At 27.9% G+C, this 21,230-nt stretch overlaps 1 protein-coding gene across 3 annotated transcripts in view; it reads left to right on the forward strand.

Moving 5' to 3' along the window:
• Positions 1-19,129, forward strand: part of LOC107457279 (uncharacterized) — a 27,464-nt gene extending 8,335 nt beyond the window's left edge. For 2 of the 3 annotated variants that reach the window (XM_043047587.3, XM_016075409.4), the window contains exons 2-5: positions 6,165-6,347; positions 11,073-11,195; positions 15,752-16,000; positions 18,264-19,129. In XM_043047587.3, coding sequence (XP_042903521.1) covers positions 6,165-6,347; positions 11,073-11,195; positions 15,752-15,951 — 506 coding nt within the window. In that variant the 3' untranslated portion in view covers positions 15,952-16,000; positions 18,264-19,129. The remainder of the gene's footprint in view (positions 1-6,164; positions 6,348-11,072; positions 11,196-15,751; positions 16,001-18,263) is intronic. The other variant, XM_016075410.4, reaches the window with a different exon arrangement.
• The last annotated feature ends 2,101 nt before the right edge of the window (positions 19,130-21,230 follow it).

Consider the following 21,230-nt stretch of genomic DNA (forward strand, 5'->3'; position numbering starts at 1 on the left):
TCTGGTAAAATAATAAATGTGATTAGAGATAAAAGTAAACTAAATACATAATTATTAATTTAAATTATGCTGCATATAATTAATGTAGACTTTCACGTTGTGAAAATATCAATGATTTAAATTTATAAAGATATTAATTTTTTGAAATGCATCATTAATGATTTTACTCAGGAAATTTTCAGGATTTTTTAATTGGGCTCACAATCACCCCTGATAATAAGAATAGGGGTGGAAAATAAGACACTACTCGTAAGCGGAATGAAACAAATTTTTTTATTTGTCATGCTGCTCGAGAATATTTCAAATAAGAAGTTAAAAAATTCTGTAGAAAATTAGCTATTAGTTGTGGTGCAGCTACATTTTCTTACAACTCTGAAATCAAGAAATTGATCCTCTTTTGTATTCTTAGCAATTGCAATCGAAAATCTCCTTTTATAAATAATGTTGCTTGCTAGTTGAAGGCATCACATATGATTGTGATTTTTGGAACTTACAATAACACTGCATGGCTAGATTAAAACAAGAGAAAAACAAGCTTAATTTCCCGATACATAGATATTAAATAATTTTTTTATACATATTAAATTGGATTTTTACTTACTATATTGTAGATTTAATAAGATAGCTAATCCATATACACAGTCCAGTCACATTAATGTGACCACTACCTACTTTCAACCTCAACGTGAAATAACCAATCACGGAATGCAGGTGACAGCACATTACAGTGAATTGTATATATAGGATGTCCTAAGGCATCTGAAAGCATTTCAATCGTTGGCGTAATGCAGAAACGTAGCGATTTATCCGACGTCCAAAAGGGCTAATTAGGCTTTCGGGCCAATAGTGGAAGTATTTCGGAAACGGCTGATTTTGAGAACTGTACGCGTGCCGCCGTGGTAAAAGTATACCGTGCATGGCAAAATGGCACTATACAAAACAAGCGGCGTACACACATGTGCTGCACCACGGGCCATAGATGACAGAGGCGAACGAAGGCTATGGAGATGCTTTCAGGCGAATAGACGTGCAACTGTTGAGCAACTGACCACCCAGATGAATCAAGGGTCTACCAAGAGTGTATCCTCAACCACTGTTCAGCGAACGTTGCTGCGCATGGGTCTCCGCAGCAGACGCCTGGTTAATGCACCTATGCTGACTGCTGTTAATCGACGACGAAGGCTGGAATTTGCACTCCAGTACAGTAACTGGACACCCACAGAATGGCAACAGGTGGCTTTTCCCGATGAATCACGTTTTATGCTACATCGCACAGATGGACGTTGGCGTATACTGCGAGAAACGTCTGAAAGCAAACATCCTGCAACAATTGCCGGAAGGCTGCAGGCTGGAGGAGGGAGCATTATGGTTTGGGGAATGTTTTCCTGGCATTCACTGGATGCACTCATCATTGTGGAAGGCACGATGGATCAGCACAAGTACGCATCTGTCCTTGCGGACCATGTCCACCCCTACATGCGAATGATTTTTCCTCAGAATGATGGCATCTACCAGTAGGACAATGCGAGATATCATACAGCTCGCAGTGTATGTGCGTGGCTCAAAGAGCACCAGGATGAGTTTACCGTACTCCCCTGGCCAGCAAACTCACCGGATTTAAATCCAATCGAGAATCTGGGGGACCATCTCGATCGGGTTGTTCGCGCCATGGATCCTCAACCGCGTAATCTAGCGCAGCTGGCCACGGCACTGGAGTCGGCATGGCTCAACATCCCAATGAACACCTTCAGAAACCTAATTGACTCTCTTTCTGCATGTCTCGCAGCGGTTCGCTCTGCCAAAGGTGGTAATTCTGGATTTTGACAGGTGGTTACATTAATGTGACTGGACTGTGTATTTTCAATGTTTATTAACACATCATTGCTCATTTCAATTTAAAGTGTATAACAGCAAAGATATATTTCATTAATAAAAACTAGTAGGACAAATTATTACTCGTACTAAGATGCAGTTTCCCTGTTTTGAGAGGCACATTTAAGATATGCAATTTAATCACTGCGGGTGCAAATAATAATTTAATACACGATTTAAAAAGCAAAATCATACTCTTTTTTTTTTAATAAATATTCCTTCAGATTTTTGACTTAATAGCTTGAGACGAATAACAAAACATTTCTAACAGTGTTATTGATAAAGATGTTGAGCCATAAATACTAAATAAAAAGACTCATTCTTGTATTGATATCTTTGTTAATGAATATATTCGGACTTCTCTTTTTGAATTAAAATGTGCTTGGTTTTTGGGAAAGTACTGCACAATTTTCTCAGATTTTTTTGTCCACTCTTTTTGGAAAGCTTATTACGTGTAAAATAATAAATTTTTTTGATTTTTGAAATGAGTAGTTTTAAAAATACAAGCTACAGGGGATACGCAATGCATACGAATCGTCAGACATAATTTCCATCCTAGAGCCTTTGATACATCAGATACTGTTCAAACAATTTTCAGTTTGCTTCTATGTAATAAAATAATAAATTCGAACTCATTGAACTTCATAGCTTCGAATTTGGAAAAATCATTTTAACACATTATTTTACCCAATATCAGCTTTCTAAAAATGCAAAAAAGGAAAAGTAGCGTTAAAAATACATCAGGGAATAAAAATCTTAAATACATATTTAATATCACAATAAACAAATATCTCTCTAAGAAATGGGTAAATAAAAAATGTTTTATAAAAATAAATAAACTTACCTTCCTCTCTCCTTCGCTTCTCCCCCCATCTATTATAAAATAGCGGCTGACTATGAAGATTTTATTTATTTATTTATTTTAACGAAAAAAACATCTTAAAATTTCCTTTAAAGAAATGTAAGGTCAAGAGGAATTTTAAAAAAGTTACACAAGTGAATGAAATGTTTCTTATGAAACTCGTCTCTTAAGGAAAGGATTAATATGTCATTAAATATTATTGTTTGAAGTTTTTGATTATTGGAATATGTCTAACAAAAGTGGATACTAATTTATTTTATTTTGTTAAAAAATCTTTAATGTTACGAGATGTTTCAAATATGACTTTTAACATTAGTGAAAAGAAAGCTCATTCGTTTTTACGGGACGTGGTGTAACGCATGATACTCGTCGCCTCTAGCACATGATCTTATTAAAATGAAAAAAATAATTAGAGATAGTAATAATTTCTGTTATATATGTCAGGAACAATGATAATTACCATATTAGCGACTTGGTTACATTTAAAACGAAACATAGGACTCAATTCCTTTTTTTTTTTAATTATTTATTTATTTTAAATATTACGGCAGTTTCAGAATTGCATAAGATTTGAAAAATATTCATTAAAAGATTCGGGAATTTTTTTGCAAATTTTCATAAGATCATGTGATAGAATTTTCATAAGATCATGGGTTTTGTGCTTTTATAAGATCATGTAATACAAATATTAAAACACAAAATTCTCTTTGCAATATTAAGTAATAATTTTAATTAAATCTTTCAATTTTAGTTTTAATCTGAAACTCTAAGCAGGAATTTAATTTTAAAATTTTATGACTGTGAAGAGCATTGACCTGATGACGTATTCTGATGCATTGATTGTATTGACTTGTTTGGAGTTCTTTCAGAAATGTTTTTTATTTTCAATTTCTTAGTAAAAAAAATAATAAATAATTAAATAGATAAATGAAATATTATTTTTACTGATTTGATTTAAATTTTAACAAAATCTTTTTATCGCGTTTAAAGTTATAATTTTTTTTTAATTAAACTCCAAATTTATAATTGAAATACGTGCAATGGAAACTAGTATTATACTTGCGAACAACTTTTTTCCGAGTTTAAGTGTTAATTATGATGAAAGTTGACAATGTAATTTTCTCTATAAATCAACTACAGATATTTTTTAAAATGCAAGCAATCATGCTTATAATTATGAAATAAGAGTTGGTTTTTGTACTTTATCACTTTTGAAATTGCATTTGAATAAAATAATGTTAAAGTAAAGTGCTGCGTATGATAATGAAATATATATAAATATTTTTTTAAAACTTTTATAACTTTTGAAACTGCAAACAACTGAATAAAATAATAAGGTTAAAGTAAAGCACTTTAAATGTATTAATTGCTTTCTCAGGTCTATTCCTTGAGATCTATCTTAATTTATTATTTGCGTAAAAGTATCGATTCCTTTGTGAATAATGTCTTATATATATTTCCAATTGAAAATTATCATATAATTGAAAATTAATTCTGATTAAATGTTTAATTTGACGAAAAACGATTTAATAAAATATCATACATCTGAAAAAGCAAACAAGTGATTCAAATTTTTTTTTTTGAATGTATAAAGTGCTTCCTTAACTCATTTCTCAAATCTATTATAGTTCATTATTAGCGTAACAATATGTATTTCATTCTGAAGAATTTTTATTATGCATTTGGAATAAGAAAATTCGTTACATTTGAAATTGCAAACATTTTAGGTAATTGCCATAAGATCTTCATCCTAATTAAAAATTAATAAAAATAAGGTTAAAGTAAAACATTTAAATGTCTAAGCTTTCTTAGAAACGTTTTCCTCAGATCCATCTTAAATGCATTTTGTATTGAAAAATGTAGAGTTCTTAAATCTTCATCCTATTGAAAAATGAATAAAATGTTTAAATCAAATATGAATTATATTTCAGAAACAAAGAAAAGAAACTGTGGTGCATTATAAGACTTTTTAAAACTATTATTCAAATGTAATCTCATTAATTTTGAGTCAAACAGATTTTTTTTAAAAAAAAGAATAAAAGGATTAATAACTTTAGATTAGACGTTTGCAAAACGTCTGTTTTATCTTTAGGAACTGACACCGTGAGTACGTTATTCAAGAACTAATATTTTGTACACGTTATTTAAGAACAAGAAATCGGAACCGGTTACTTAATAACTGATATATCTTAACCGATAAGTTCTAAGGAGTAGTCAGGGAATTTGAGCCAATGAGAAGGAAGAGGCGTAAACGTCATGATCCGAGGAAAACTGGTTCCCTCCGCCAGAAACGTTATCTTCCTTCCTCGGCGACTCTTCGCCAACTTGCCGTAGTTATGATAATATCCCCTTTTTTTTAATTAATTTGTTTTAAATATTGAGGGTTTATTAGAAAATGTTTTCATTTTTTTAGTGAAATGTGAGTTATTCCCTTTTCACCAAGCATAATGGTTATCCGAATGTCAAATAAAGAATTTTTTTTAATTATTTTTTTTTGAATTCGGTGTAGTTAGTTTGAAACATATTCAGTGAAGCTTAATAAATTGGCTACCTCTGTATAACGCTTTCCTGTACATTAAATTGTTGTCCTACTAGTGGTTCTTACAATCATGAAAGAGCCATATAAATTCTAAAAATGTTAACATTTGCCTTGAATTTTTTTTATTTTTTAAATGTAACAATTTTCCTTGGGGGGGTAACTATGAGTTTTAGCCTCCGAGTCCCCCTGAACTTCGATGTTGTTTTACCTCCTTACGGGCTGCTGCATGAAAGTTGCCAAGACGACAATAATTCTGATAAGAAATTCTGATCATGATAAGAAAATATTGCCTTAGATTTTCACAGTTAGCATCCAACTTGCTAAATTAATTATAATAACCTTTTTTTAAGTTGACCATTAAATTGTTATTCCACAAGAAACCAATTAACACAGGGATAAGATTTTTGTATCGTGATCTGCTGCTGAATAATTACTAAGTCTCGACATTTTCTTCAAAGAAATTGTACGAAGTTAAATTTTAAAAAAATCATTGAAGGGATTAACTTAAAGGGTTTAATTCGTTGCTCCCTCAAGCAAACTTATACACGCAAAAAAAAATTTAAGTATGAAATCGATTATATATTTTCTTAGTTATATATTTTTACAGTGGTTCTATTTTTAAAAATTCAATATGGCTTATGGGAATTCATTTTGGTAAATATTGAAATTTAAACTAAAAGGAAATAAGACAAATTCCTGAAAAAAATAATTAATAGCATGGAATAGTACGATCGATTTATATAGTCTAATTAATATAAATTTATGAGCATTTTCAATATTTTAAAAGTCTTTTCTTTTTTTCAATTTTTTAATTTCAACTCGTTTGCAGTAGGCTGCTTAAACCTATTCAGACTTGTGTGTGTTGATATTGATGAGGTTTATTCCTTTTAGGAAAACCATCTAGACATCCAGCCCATCCTGATTATATTCCTACACTTTTCAAGTTTAAATATTCTAAACATGAATCTAAAAGGTTTCGTAAAGTGTTATGTGACAAAGGTGAGGTGCCAGTTTTAGATACTAATAATGAATCAACAAGTGATTCTGAGTCTGAGGCTCAAGATTTTGCATCAGGTAAGCCTCTCTTTGAGACTTAACAGCAGTAATTTTATTTTCCTTGCAGATATCTTTTTAATTTAATTCATATGACATGGAGATATTTTTATATTAGTATTTGCTTGCACTGACACCAGGGTTTAAGCTGAGTCTAAAAATTCATTAGCAAAAAAGCTAAAATCTGAAAAAAAGTTTTAGCAAAATGCTAAAATGCCATTAGGCTTATAAAATTACTTTATATCAAACAAGTACTGTAAGTTATCTGACAAAGAATAGCTTAATGTACAAGAATATAAAAAAGAATACCTATAACTAAAAAAACACATTTATTATTTATCAAAACATTTTGGTTTATAATTAACAATCTTCCTTTCTTTCATGTTTGCCCATTTTACAAATGCTTCTTGAAAGTTAAATGCACTTTCAGGGCCCTCAATATTAATCATTAACAAATTGTTTACATGGTTGATTAACAACCTGTTTCGAATATTAGTTTTAATCAAATTAAGGCAGCTAAAGCCCCTTTCACAGTCAACAGTGTGCATTGGTATTGTTGCACAATACTCTATAACAGAAGTTATTAATGGGTACTGTTCAGACACATCATTGGTATATAAAATCTTGTCTGATCAATCCTTCTTGTTTGATCAAGTTTTTTTCATGGATGTTAGCGTCATGGTTTTTCGCGGAAGCTTTTTTTTAAATGGAATTTAGTAAAATCCTTTAGCAAAAATGCGAAAATGCTTTGTTGAATTTTAGCATTTTTGAGGGGTCTTTTCGCATTTTGCGAAAAAAGCTACCGTAGCGGAAACCCTGACTGACACACTGCCAAAATGCAAAAAAGATTTTAAACTTTAAAAAATAAAAAAGGTGGTTAAGCATTTTACCTTCTACATTGGTTGCCTTTCGAGGTTTTTTTTATTTCTCAGGGGCCACTTCTCGGAAATCGTCAGAACTTGGCATTTACTTCGGTGTAGATAAGGGGTCGCCAAACTTTTTTGATCATCGACCTCTATATAATTTTTCGAAATCTCCATGGACCCCCATAAAAGTAATTTCAGTTAATTAAAATAAAACTCTATTCGATACTGGGTTTGTACATTTATTTTATGATTTTAAACATTTATTAAAGTTATAGTACACTGTGTAACAATAGTTTTATGAAAAATATATTACTGTTGAAATTTAAATCTTCTTCTTCATTGGCTTGACAGCCCAGGATGGGCCCTTGCCTTCCGCAGAGTTGAACTCCAGGCTCTTCTACACTTGGCCATAGACATCCAATTTGTGACTTTTAGAGTATATAAATCACTTTCGAGGCAGTCGAGCCATCTAAGTCTAGGTCTTCCTCTTTTTCGAGTGCCTAATGGTCTGGCATAGAAGATCTTTTTTGTAATGCGGTTATTATCCATTCTTGATAGGTGTCCCGCCCATTTGATTCTCTGAATTGCAATATATTTGACTATGTCAGGTTCTTTAAATAGTATGTGAAGTTCAGAGTTAGTTCTTCTTCTCCAGATATTGTCACATTTAAGGCCACCAAATATGCTTCTTAAAATTTTTCTTTCAAACACAGAAATAATGTGCTTTACTTTTTCTGTCATTGTCCAAGTCTCAGCAGAGTAAGTAAGAATGGGTCTTATCAAACTTTTGTATATCAGAATTTAAATACCTTATCATTTATTAAATAATAAGCAGTGTAATAAGAAAAAAAATGGGTGAGAATTTCTCACCCTTTCTCAAAACAAAAAGTTAAGTAAGATTTCTAAAAACTAAAAAAACACAAAAACTCTTTTAAAAAAATCATTTCTTTAATTATAATACATTTTTAACGTCTTCTATTTTTTAAAGCATTGAATATTTTTGATGCATCATCATAGAAGATTTTGCCTTTACAAGGTATTTGTCCATCTTACATAAGTGTGTAGAAAATTTGAACGTCTTACATGAGGAAACCTTACCTACGGTAATCACGTGGTTGCAGAGAAATGTGTTCTGAAAGGGGTTCTGTTGTTCGAAAAGTTTTTGAACAATACTGGTAAATAGGGAGGCTAGATAATGGGACAGATGTTGAAAATAATGAAAGATCCAGGAAGAAAAGTGAAGCGGATTTTATTCTAAATGGCGTAATTCGAAGCTTTTTCCAAAATTCCGAGAAATTGGTGAATTTTGAAATTGATCTATAGAATGCGCGAATTTCTCGCGGTAATAATTTTTTAATGCGAGAAAAGAAAAAAATGTGCGAGATTCTCGCGCTGTACTGAAAACACTGATAAATAATTATGAATAAGTAGAAATAATAAGCAAAGTAACTATATATTTATTGCTTCTTAATCAATGAGATGGGTGTGCCTGGTGTTTTTTTGCAAGGTTAGCTATATTATGTTCAAAATTGGTCAATTTTAATTTTTGTCAAAATTGGTCAATTGTGTAATTTTTGTAAAAAAATACAAAGTGTGCTATAGTTTTGTCGCGGTCTGTACTATTCCCTATTATTAATGCTTTTCTTTTTTTACATACACTGTTAATTAAAATCGTTCTTTAAACTAAACGAATGGTTTTATCGAAACAATAACTAATTATCGAAAACTATAAAAGTTTTAATAACGACACTGCAAATATTCAACACTGTTCACACTTTACAAAGATAGCTGAAACTGCATATAATATTTGCATTTGTACCATCAATGCTCCTCCCACGTGACATTTGGACAAGCGCACATATGCATATGACTTATAAACTGTGCTGAGTTCGCATCACTGTGCGCTGGTACGTAAATACTTGTTTCACCCGAATAAATATACGTTTATTAATTTATGTTTTATAAAGAAACTGATATCAAGTCAATAAAAAAATTCACAAATTTTACATACTTAATTAGGTATGTGTGATTTCCGTATTAAGAACTGTTTTTTCTTCGACCCCCAATCGACCCTTCTGAATCGGATCGATCCCCATTCGACCCCTTGACTCTGATCAACCCCCGCTTTTGTCAAATAGACCTCTGGGGATCTATATGGACCACTTTGGCGACCTCTGGTGTAGATACTTCTACAAAAATGTTTCCTTTCTACACATTTTTTTATTCTGTATTTTAGTCTAATATTTGAAATTTATGTAGTTGCACCTTAATCCATCTTTTATACTTCTTTATTTTTTCGTTTATTGTCAAAAATACTTCTCTGTTAATGCTAGAAATATCTGTTCAGATCGTTTTGGAGACTAGTAAACTCCATTGTATATCATTCAAATATTCTACTGACATCTAGAAATCTTGGAGTTATTTATTTAGTTATTATTATTATTTTTTGAGAAGGTAAACAGTAATTCCTGATGCTGATTAAGAAAATGAAATCATTTGTCACGAATTTTTAATTCATTTTTTGATATTTACTGAAAAATTGAAGAATTTCCAACATCATTGAAGCTCTATGGAAGTAGCGTTTCTTTCTGCTGTTGCAATAACCTCTAAAGATGTTAGTTATCTAAAATGTCACATCATTTTGAGAAATGACTTAGTGTTATCAGTGTCCTTACAAAATCTTTTTTGGATTGTTTTATTTTAAAATTTTCCTAATTTTAAACATTCGTTTTAATAAAAAAATGACAATTCTATTGAGATATTTCATGCAAATTTTAATGTAGCTACAAACAGGGATGTAATTTCTGCTTTTTTCAAACTTTTCCTTTTTTTCCGCAGAGCGAAAGTATCAAAGTCCTCATTCCTTCCTCTTAAGTTTCTCTAAACATCATTTGCTTGGGATAAAACTGATTGACCTTTATATAGGGATGAGATTTTTTCGCTTTTGTTTCTTGGATTTCAGCCTTTTTATCAAAAACTCAAATTCTCTAAAAGTTTCGGTTTTTTTAATGAATACCCACTTTTTTTATTAAAATTTAGTCGTTGAAATAAAAGAATTAAATTTATTTACGATTTTCAAAGACAAACAGAAAATTCAAACTACGTCCTAGCTGCTATCTCTTTTGCAATTTTACTTATTTTAGCTATTTCCTCCGATTTTACGCACAGAAAAGAAGATTTTCCGTATTTTTATCTGTCCGCCGGATAGCACATATTTTCGTAATTCAGGCGCCTCTGCTTCCTGTTTTCTGACGTGAAAGCAAACGAAGAAAGAAAATAGAGGTGGATTTGCTTGGAAAGCATTTATTTGCTCATTCAATTAATCTTAATTTTTTTTATGCATAAACAAAAACAAGCCTTTTAGAAATCCCAAGCCCAGACTCTGAAAATATCTCGATTCTTATTCACACGATTTTAATATCTATCATCGATTTTCATATTCACCTGATTTGAAAGTTGCGCATTGCGATTATTATTTACGCTATTTAAATATTGTACTTTATGATTCTTATTTACGAGATTTAAAATATTATTCTACATTAAACATTTACAAGTGAATATTTTATTGCATTCTTATGATTTCTAAATTGCGAAATCTATAAATAGGAAATATCTATAAATATATTGAAGAACTATAAATATATTGAAGATATTTATGGTTAGTTTGGTTTCTAATTTGTTAAAGTGTACCATTAAGAAATTGCCAGACAATTATTGGCTTCAGCGATGTTTAAATTATATAGAATAATAGGTAATATAGTAATAAGTATCTAATGTGATGTAAATTTCCAAAATAGTTACCTAATGCAAAGTTATTGTTAATTTGTTTTAGTCTTTTAATAAAGAAGTATCTTACTTTTGACATGGTGTATTTTTTTAGATCATGGTCTTGAGCCTGAGATAAAAATTGAGAGTGAAATTAACTCACCTTCTGAAATAAGAATTGAAGATGTTCAAAGTATCTTAGATAACGATGAAGTATATGATCCAAACACTGAATCAGGTTTGTATCTATATTATGTGCAAAATGTGATTTTAGACTGGTATTAGGCTCTAAATATTCCATTACTACTTGGTATTTTGATTTTTCTCTTTCTGGTCATTTGGCTTGCTAAATGTTTTTTTTTTTTTTTTTTTTAAGTTAAATGATTTCTTTCAAGTGGTTTCTTTTCATATAAATTATTAGATTGATTCAAGAGTATAAGGAGTTTTAAGTTTTAATATTTTCCATAAGAACTAGGACAGGGCGATATAAGAAATTTTATATCGTGATGCATCGTCAGTTTTGCATCGCGATGTATCGCGTCTTATATCGATACATCGTTTTGCATTCATCATCTTTAGTCTACAGCTTAAATTAGGGGTGCACAATCTTTTTGAGAGAAGGGCCACTTGCACAGCAGGTTGGCTAACGAAGGGCCGCACATGTACTTAGACATGTTAATGACAAATGTAGTAATGTTTATTTAGACATTCGCGCTCTATTTTTTATCAATAAACTTAGTAATATATTTGTAAAAAATTAAAGGTGTTCCATTATTAGAAATCATTCAAAGTAAAAAAACCTTACTTTTTTTTCTTTTTACCAGAAAAAAAAAAATTTGCTATTTTTAACATATGAACAATAGATTTATCAAAATAAATAAACATTGAAGAAAAGAAAAGTTTTTTTTCTTATCATATCATGCAATACGAAAATTCATTTTAGAATTAAATTCTAATAAATAAATAAAAACTGCAATGCCCACAAAATGAAAGTAGGAAAAATTTAGTCATAATTAAGTAATATAAATTCAAATTAAATATTTTAATTGAAGAAAATTTATAGGTTTAAAACAAAGCCTAAAATAAAAACAAAACTGTGATAGTTCAAAATAAAATTCAATGCTTATTTTGTAATGCACCTTATTATTTCATTTTATTAATTATTAGATTTTTTTTATTGTAAACATTTTCCTTTTTTTCAATCGAAAAAGATCACTTAAGCAACAAAAAATTGAAATCTTAACTACAAACGGTGAGCAGTTTAAAAATTCACGTTTTCCTCCATTTTATGAATTTCTCAAGTTGCAATAACATTGCATTTAAATTAGGGGTGTAACGAGTATTTGGCCCTTCTGTGAAAAATTCAGTTGGTTGAATGATCTGTCAAATATTCGGTAGAATATTTTTTAGAAATTTATTTTTCTAAGTTTTTTTTATTTTTGAATTTTTATAGATATTACAACTTTTTTTTAAAATATATATATATATAATCAGAAGTCAATTTTGTCATTTCTTCGATAATTTGAGAATTGAGAAGGATTTTTTTCCACTTTTTGCTATTTTTATTATAACCCAGCATTTTAACAGAACGTCTCATACTATTAATTTATTATCTCTCTTTCCCTGTACTGTAATATAAATAACCAGTAACATAGAAAAATGTGAGTTTCAGTATTAAAGTTTTATTTCAGGAACTAAGAGAAATTTGTTTTTTCTGCTTTTCTTTTTTTAGGCATTTTTATTATGACAGCATTTTTTTTAAAAATAAAGTTAGTAATAAAATTTATTTTACAGCAATTTAAATTGAGATTTTCAGCATAAGATTTTCATTTAAAAAATTAAGAACGTTTTTTCTAACTTTTTATTTTCTTTAAATAAAAAAAACTTTTTTTAGACATTTTTATTATAACGCTGTAATTTTTAATAGCATTTCTGTTGACTTAATTCTTTTTTCTTTGCTTTTTCTGGTAATTGAAAATCTGAGATGTTCAGCTTTAAAATTTTCTTTCAAAAATTAATATTGATTTTTATGTTCTCTCGTTTCGCTTTGCGACATTTTCAAAAACCTTCTTGATTGGCCTTATTTTTTAGAGTTAATTTATGAATGCGTTTTTCCAGGAAATATTATTCTGAGCATTGAATTTTAGTTTCAGTGTTGCTATGCTTCTAAAAGATTTTGCTATTGGGCCCCAAGTGTACAGCGTTCAGTCGATTTTTTCTTCTTTTTTTTTTGTCGAATATTTGGTTTTTGATCAAATCACAATTCATTATCACATTCGACCAAATCATATTCGTTGCGGAAATAAAAACGTTGAGGAAATAAAAACGAAGGAAAAATAGCTGGGATTTACGATAAAACTGTACCGAAATACCGTATCAAAAAGTGATTATTTAATTGTGCGATTAACAATCACGTGTCTTAGTAACAGCATAGTTAAATAACGGGATCATCAAAGTCATGTGGAAAAGTATGGAAATAATAGGTGGGAAATTACTTATATTTATGCTGAATTCAGCACGAATAAAACTTGTCAAGTGCACGATTTAAAATTTGCATGTCGTAATAGTATAATTGAAATTTTTTATAATACGTGGGGACGCATAGCTATAACAGCCGAAAAAAATTGTTGAAAAAAAGTATTTCAAAAAAAAATAAAAAAATCACTTAGATTTAAGATGAAATCGTCACAAATAAAGTGCACCAAAAAGTGATTATTTAAATGGGCGATCTGAAACTCGCGTCGTAATAAAAATTCGAGATTTTCGAAATCACGTAGAAAAGTGGAAATAACTGTTTAAAAAAAATCATTTATATATACCAGAAAATCGGCTTAAAGAAAGCGCATTAAACGTACATTTACTAAAGAATCTGTTAAAATTGATTGTGTCAAAACGTGATGACTTAAAAGTGTGATTAAAAATTGCCATTTTTAAATTTTTTTTTATTGTGTTTAGAAGCTCTCGCGGGCCGCACTTCAGTAGTCGAAGGGCCGCATTTGGCCCGCGGGTCGCAGGTTGTGCACCCCTAGCTTAAATCAAATTTCTGATTCATAGCCTGAAACAGAAGTTGCTGTATCGGCTTGCTGATGTATGCATTAAATCGATATGTCGCGATACGTCGATTTATAGCCCAGTCCTAATAAGAACTAATGTAATTAAAATTTTATGTTTCTGACTTATATGGTTTTAAAACTTTCAGATTTTTTTTAAATATATATTTTAAATTCTAAAAGAAATTTTTATAAAAATCTAAATATTAATAAGATGAAAATGTTAATTTAGCTAAATTAGTTTAGATGATACTAACTTTATGATAAATTTAACTTAACTAACTTCTGTATTATGTACAGATAATAAAAAACTACACACTGCCTAATATAGAAATATTTTATCTGTTTAGACTAGTCAAACTAATAACAGTTAACTATAAACTAGTACACACTTCTTCTAAACATCAATCTAAGAGTACATATTCGAGATATAATTATGTATCATAAATTATAAAGTGCCACCAAAAAGTTTGCTAAAATATTTATTATTGCATGATTGAACTTGGATTTTACTAAATTGTTCACTCGAATCATAAGTTATCATTTACAATTAAAATAATTTATGTACCTAACAAATATTTTTGTTTCATATTTAACTTTTGTTTTCTCAAAAGTTTCAATGTTAACTTCCAAGTTTTTCTATCTGTTTGTAAAACTAATAAAAAGAGAAATTAATAAGGCCCTAAATATTTTTATGACAATAATAAGTCTTTTTAAAGGGTAATGATAGTAAATTTGAAGTGTTATATCAATGTAATATTCTCTATCAATAAAAATTGTAACTATTCAAAAGGTTAGAAATTTAAAGATTATCTAATTGATATTTAGAAGTCACAGTTGTATAAACAGATTCAAAATAATTATTCTGAGAAAATGCATTTCTTCCTAACCCTGATAATTAAAATGAAAATAAATTGTTAAGTTATGACTTCAAATAGCATAAAAATATAAATAGTAGAAATCCCGTAAATTGTTAATTTTATGGGATTATTAATTGTATGGGATAATTTATTGTTATCAAAATTGTTTATTGTTGTCAAAATTTATTTGATAATTAATTATAAAAAAAAACATAAAGTTATTTATTCAAAGCTAGAATAAAAAATAATTAAATATTTAACAATGTAAATAAATAATCCCAATTGATATGTATTAAATTTGTATATAATTAGCACTGTTGTATTAATTATATTGTTAAGACTGGTGAAAAAAAGGGACTTGTAACAAGCAAATTTAGTGTATTATTAAAACAGCTAGAAATCACCTTTACTTGTATGGATTATATTTACCAGTGTATGTAAATAATCCCGATTGAGATGCATTAATTTTGTAAATAATAAGCTCAAATTATATTTGTTGTATTATTAACACCTGTGAAAAAAAAAAGGTTTTATTACAAGGAAGTTAAATACATTATTAAAACAAGTGAAAAAAATTTTTAACAATAAATTGTAAAACTTAAATGTGTCTATCTCATTTTAAAAGTTCAATTTAGGAATAAAAATTGCATCATAAAGTTTTTTAGCTGTCCAAAGAGAGACAATGGCAGATTATTATCTTCTGTTCAGAAAGATGATTAACAACTTTTTTTAGATGATTGAAAGGCAATTATTAAGTAAAATATTTTTTTAAAAAATATTAAATACAATTTAAGCTAAAACCAAAATGAAAGAAAATGTTATATTCCATTTTCTAGAATTTGAATGTTCAGTTTATAAGTTGTTGTTTTTCTTCTTTTATTTAGGTGAATCTTCAAAACTGAAACACCAACCAATGTCCTATACATTTCTTGATATAGAGGGTAATGTGATAGCGAGATTTGTTAAGAAGCGTGTGAAGAAAAAACCAGTTCGTCGTTCTAAACCTCGCCCTAAAAGAGTTGATCCTGACTCAGTGCAAATTGTTATAGAAAATAATGTTGCAAGAATAGTTGCTAATGTATAAAGATATTCTAATAATAATAGTTGCTAAAATGTATAAAAATATTCTATTGGTAAGTTCCTTCATTTTTTCTAAAGGAGAAGTTAATTCCTTATCATTTATTAAATTAGTATTAAGATTATATGACTCTTCATATCATAAAGAAGTATAACCTTATTATTGTTTAATTTAAATGGACTTCTCTAAGACATGTAATTCTCTACGATGGTGTGATTCTCTGTATTTCTCTTTGATTCCATATGATTTATTTATGAGATAGTTACTGATAAATATATTCCAGTAGTAAGTTTCTTCTAATTTAAAAAAAAAAAAAGAAGTTTACTGCTAGAGCAGTATTTACATTATATGTATCATAGAGTAATGTGCTTGAATTATAGTTCTTATTTGGGATAAAGGCTAATTTCACTTATTTTTAGTACTCATTGTCATTTTAGTTTGCTTAATAAGGAATCTATATTAAAAATTTTTAACTCAGCCAAACTTTTTAACTTAAAAGAATGGTAAAAGTTTGAAAAATATTTTTTTTTTATCAAACATTCTTTAATAATGTCACAATAAAAATGGTACTAGAATTTTTGCTCTGAACTTAATAATTAATAAAATTTGTCTCTTAGTTTTTATGTTTTATTAACAGTTAATGAAAGTAAGAAAGATAGAGTTGGGAACTTTCCTAAGTATTGCACAACTCTTTGCTGTAATAAATTTTTGGATTAATTATTATATTATTTTGAAAGCCTTTATTTACCTCAGTTGTTTTCTGTAAACTTGAATGTCACATTAATTATAATAAATATTAGAAAAATAATAATTTTAAGGAATTATAAAAATTTAAAATATGCTTACAAACTGATTATTTTCATGAGGATAATTAAGAAATTATTTATAAGTGTTATTATAGAAGGGAAAAATAATCTATTCTTTTTATCATTCCTATTTTATTAATAAATAAGAAAAATATTGTAGCATTTTATGTTTTCAATATAATATCTGATAACATGCAATAATATTTGCAATCTTGGTTTTTGAATTTTTCTTACAATTTTGAAATTTATTTAACTTATTATTTCTAATTGCTTTGTTTGATAACTGCCCAAATTTCTTAATTGTATGCTATACAAATCATCCTGAATAACTTTTGATCTGATGGTTGGATTTTCAAGTATAAGGAATCAATTTTAATATTTAAAGGGGGTGGTGACCTCAAATATGCTAATTATTTAGGGCAGATATTATTCTAAGTTGGAAAATCATACAAAAAAATGAACTTTCTCTAAATAAACGTGCCTTTTTTGTTGATGGATTTGGGTTCTGAACCCCTTATAATATAGAGAGGAGTAGCCATTAACTAGAAAATTTAGTCCTGATAGTTTACTTAAGAGAGCCATCAAAAGTGGTAAGCCCTAAATGTTAATTTCATATTTTTGCATACTTCGCTATATCAATTAGAAAATTTGTTTCAATATACAGTTATAAAACTAGTTTTTCCGATCACAGTGTACAAAATACCATGTTTTATAATTATTTATAATATTTTATTTAATTTATTAATGATGAAAAAATAAATTATTAGATTGACATATTTTTACACCAATATAATTTACATAATTTTGAATGGCAAAATACGAAATCTTAAAAAATGAATTGTAAGGTGCACATATTTTTACACCAACATAATTTACATAATTTTGAATGGTAAAATAAAAAATTTGAAGGGCAAAAAAAATAATAATAATCTGTAAATAGTATTTGAGACAATCTTTCAAAAATCTGACTTTTTTTTAAAATTGTGAAAATGATTAAAAAAGTGTACTTAATACTCAACCTATCATAAAACTTCAATATTTAGCTATTACCTTAATCTTAATATCAAAAAACTATATTGATATGCTACACCATAAGTATTCATCGGCAGAGTCTGTGATAATAGGTCTGTGGTGAGTGCCACATTAATTTTGCTACAGGGCTCTTGAAAGTAGTTGTGAAAAGTTAGGAATTTTAAAGAGTGGTATACATAATTTTGTTTTTGTAGTAAAATGTATGCCTCCATTTACCGAAGACATTGAAATTCAATATAATTAGTTTTTAAAAAAAAATATTTTTTCTTCATCTTTGCGACCACTCTGATTTGCAAGCGCTTAGTCATGTTAATTAATGATATAAGAATGTAAGGTTAATAATTCTAAAAAAAAAAAAAGAAAAAAACTAACTTAATTGCTTATTTTCTTTTTATGTTTTTTCATCCTATATAAAATTTTAGATTTTTTTTTATGGAATAGTTTTTTTGTTTTGTTTATTTATGTATTTTTTTATTTCAGGTGATTGCAAAGATGATTGTTACGACTTCTGATGAACATGTTAAGCTTTTTTGAATGATTTATCTTCATGTGTGAAAAGTTGTTTATTATTATTTTAGACTGTAATACCTAATTTATAGTAATTATTTATATCAAGTTTATGAATTCAAAGTTGTGAAATGATTATTTTTACTTTTTATCTTATATATTTATAATAAAAGAAATAAAAATTGCATACCTTATATTTAATTTTAGTTTCTTTCATTTCTAAAACTTAAAGCAAGTATACTAAAAGACAGTCTGAAATTGTTTCGATTTAGAAGATTTAAGATAATGTTAATTTTTTTATGTTACAAAAGATTATTTTAATGTTTTTTTTCAATACCAAATTCAGAAAGTCGAACTCAGTTGAATAACTTATTTTTGTAATGTCCCATATTTGCTTAAATTAAAATGAGCTAAGGTTGTTCTTTTGCATTTAAGTAAAGGAAAATTATTTTATAGATGTTGCCTATAAAAAAATATAATGTGTTTTGCTATCAAATTTTGAATTTAAAAGATGTTATTAAAAATAGTTCTATTACCCAAATATTGTTTGGTATGTCTTATTTTAAAAACTAATGCTTTTATTAATTAAAAAAAACATGTTTTATAATTATTTACTATTTTTTTTAAATTTAATTTATTAATGATAAGAAAATGAATTGTCAGATTAACATATGTTATGAATTTCTGCCCGATTGAAAGAGGGCGTTGTAATCGCTCATATAACTCTGTAATCACTTGTGTGGCAGTCAATGGATTGAACTGGGTGGCTTATTGGAAAGTCCTATTTTGTACCATCATATTATTTTATTGTTTATTATTATTAAATGTGTTATCTAAAATGGCCTCTTTATTTAATGCGCCCATTCGCCACTGAATCAATCAGCAACAACATATTTTTACACAAATATAATTTTCAGTGGTAAAATACAAAATTTGAAGAAAAAAAAAACGCTAATTAGTATTGTTTTTGAAACTTTTTTATGTATAAAAAAAGGTTTTGTATGAATAATTTTATAAATTAAATGACCTATATCATTAATTTTGTTTATAAATTTTTCTTTTTAATAATAAAAAATTTACTAAAACACATTTTAGATGTTTATAAATTGTACATAGCAAATTTTTGGAAAATTGGCTAAATAATTTTTATAAAGACTTGTAAATAGTATTTTCTTAGGCTAAAAAAGGCCTGAAAGATTGTAAAAAAACATTTTTGAGATTGCATACTTATAAATTAATTTTAAATGTATCACAATAAACTGTTTATTAAAAAGGTTTGAAATATTTTACTCTTTACAAACTCACACCAGTTTGGATTCTTCTTGTTTAATTTGAATTTTTACATTTGCCAGAAAATAGTCAATTACAGTCATTTCAAGTATACTGTAAGCAAATGAAATGGAAGAGTGGTTTTTTTTTTTACAAGAGGAGGGTCATATGACTACTATAAAAACACTTCCTTCTTTATAAAAAAAAAAAAAAAGGCTACATATAATACAATACTTTACATAAGATGCTACATATATTAAGATACTTATAATAAATTAATAATAATAAAAAAATCTTGATGTGAATTTTTGTTTGCATCTACTAAAATTTTTATATGTACAGTCCGCAAAAAAAAAAAAACGAATTACCCTGAATAACTTTTGTTCTAATGGTCGGATTTTCACGAACTAAGTGTCAATCTTTATCTTTCCTGGGGTTGACCTCAAATATGCTAATTAATTAGTGCTAGCTATTAATTAAGTTACGAAATCAGACACAAAAACGTACTTTCTATGAATAAACATATATATTTTTTTACATATTTGGATTCTTAATCTTCAAAATGTAGGGGGTCCTTATAGTTCAGGAGAGTGATCCAAAGTTCGTACCCCTTAATGATAATTTCACTTTTTACGTTTTCAGTCATATTTTTAAAACTCATAAAGCGATTCAAAGAAAATTGCACCCACTCATAAAACTCATTTACCCAAAGATAATTTCATGAAAAAAATAATTTTTAATAATTATTTTTTATTATTTAATTAAATTGAGGATGAAAAAATTTTGAATTGTAAGGCATGAATTATTTTTATACCATATTATTCTACATATTTTTCAATTGAAAAATCTAAAGTTTCAACTGTTTTTATTTATTAGAAGATGAGAAAAATTAAAATTAATTATTTTTGAAAAAATAATTTGGCGACAATGAAGAAATAATTAAATGGGGCTATTAATATTAAAATGTGATAAACTTATGAGAAACTTGACTTAGCGCGCGTAGCGTAAAATTTCATTCATATTTTTTTCGCTGATAATCGTTTGCTAATCTTTTTATTTTTATTATTTGCAATTTAGTAAAGAAATTTGAATGAAACATTTTATTGAATTAAAAACATTTTATTCAAGGAATGCCGAGTTTTATAAAAGCATGCTTCTGATAGAATATGATTATACAACAGATTGTGCTTATTTAATGTGATTATTTTTTAGTTTTTTTCTCAATAACTGATACAATTTCAGTAATATACATGCGTATGCATAGATTTAGAATAAAATATTTATCAATTTCTTGAATATATATTTTATAAGTATTAATAAAAATACGTAGTCAACATTTTTAAGCATCTGTCACAACATCGCAAATTTCTCAACATCTTATATGGTAAACTAACCAGTGAAGGAACACTTAAACTTAGCTTGCCTTTAAAAAAAAAATTTCAAAATTTGTAATTTTAGCTAAATGATGGTGTCGACATATTTGTTATTAAATGCAAATTATGCAAAAAGAAATTTAGATAACTTTCATAACATTGTTTTAAGCTTTTGTTGATTTGAAGGATAGGTAGTAAGATAACCCAGTGAACGAACAGTTCTTATTAGCGAATAAACACTAAATTTTCCAGTGAATGAACACTTAATTTGAGAATGTTTGATGCTCGTTAGGAATCC

This window comes from Parasteatoda tepidariorum, chromosome 8, assembly GCF_982258835.1.
Source record: "Parasteatoda tepidariorum strain Cologne lab strain chromosome 8, Ptep-v5.0, whole genome shotgun sequence".
Classification (NCBI taxonomy): Eukaryota; Metazoa; Arthropoda; class Arachnida; order Araneae; family Theridiidae; genus Parasteatoda; species Parasteatoda tepidariorum.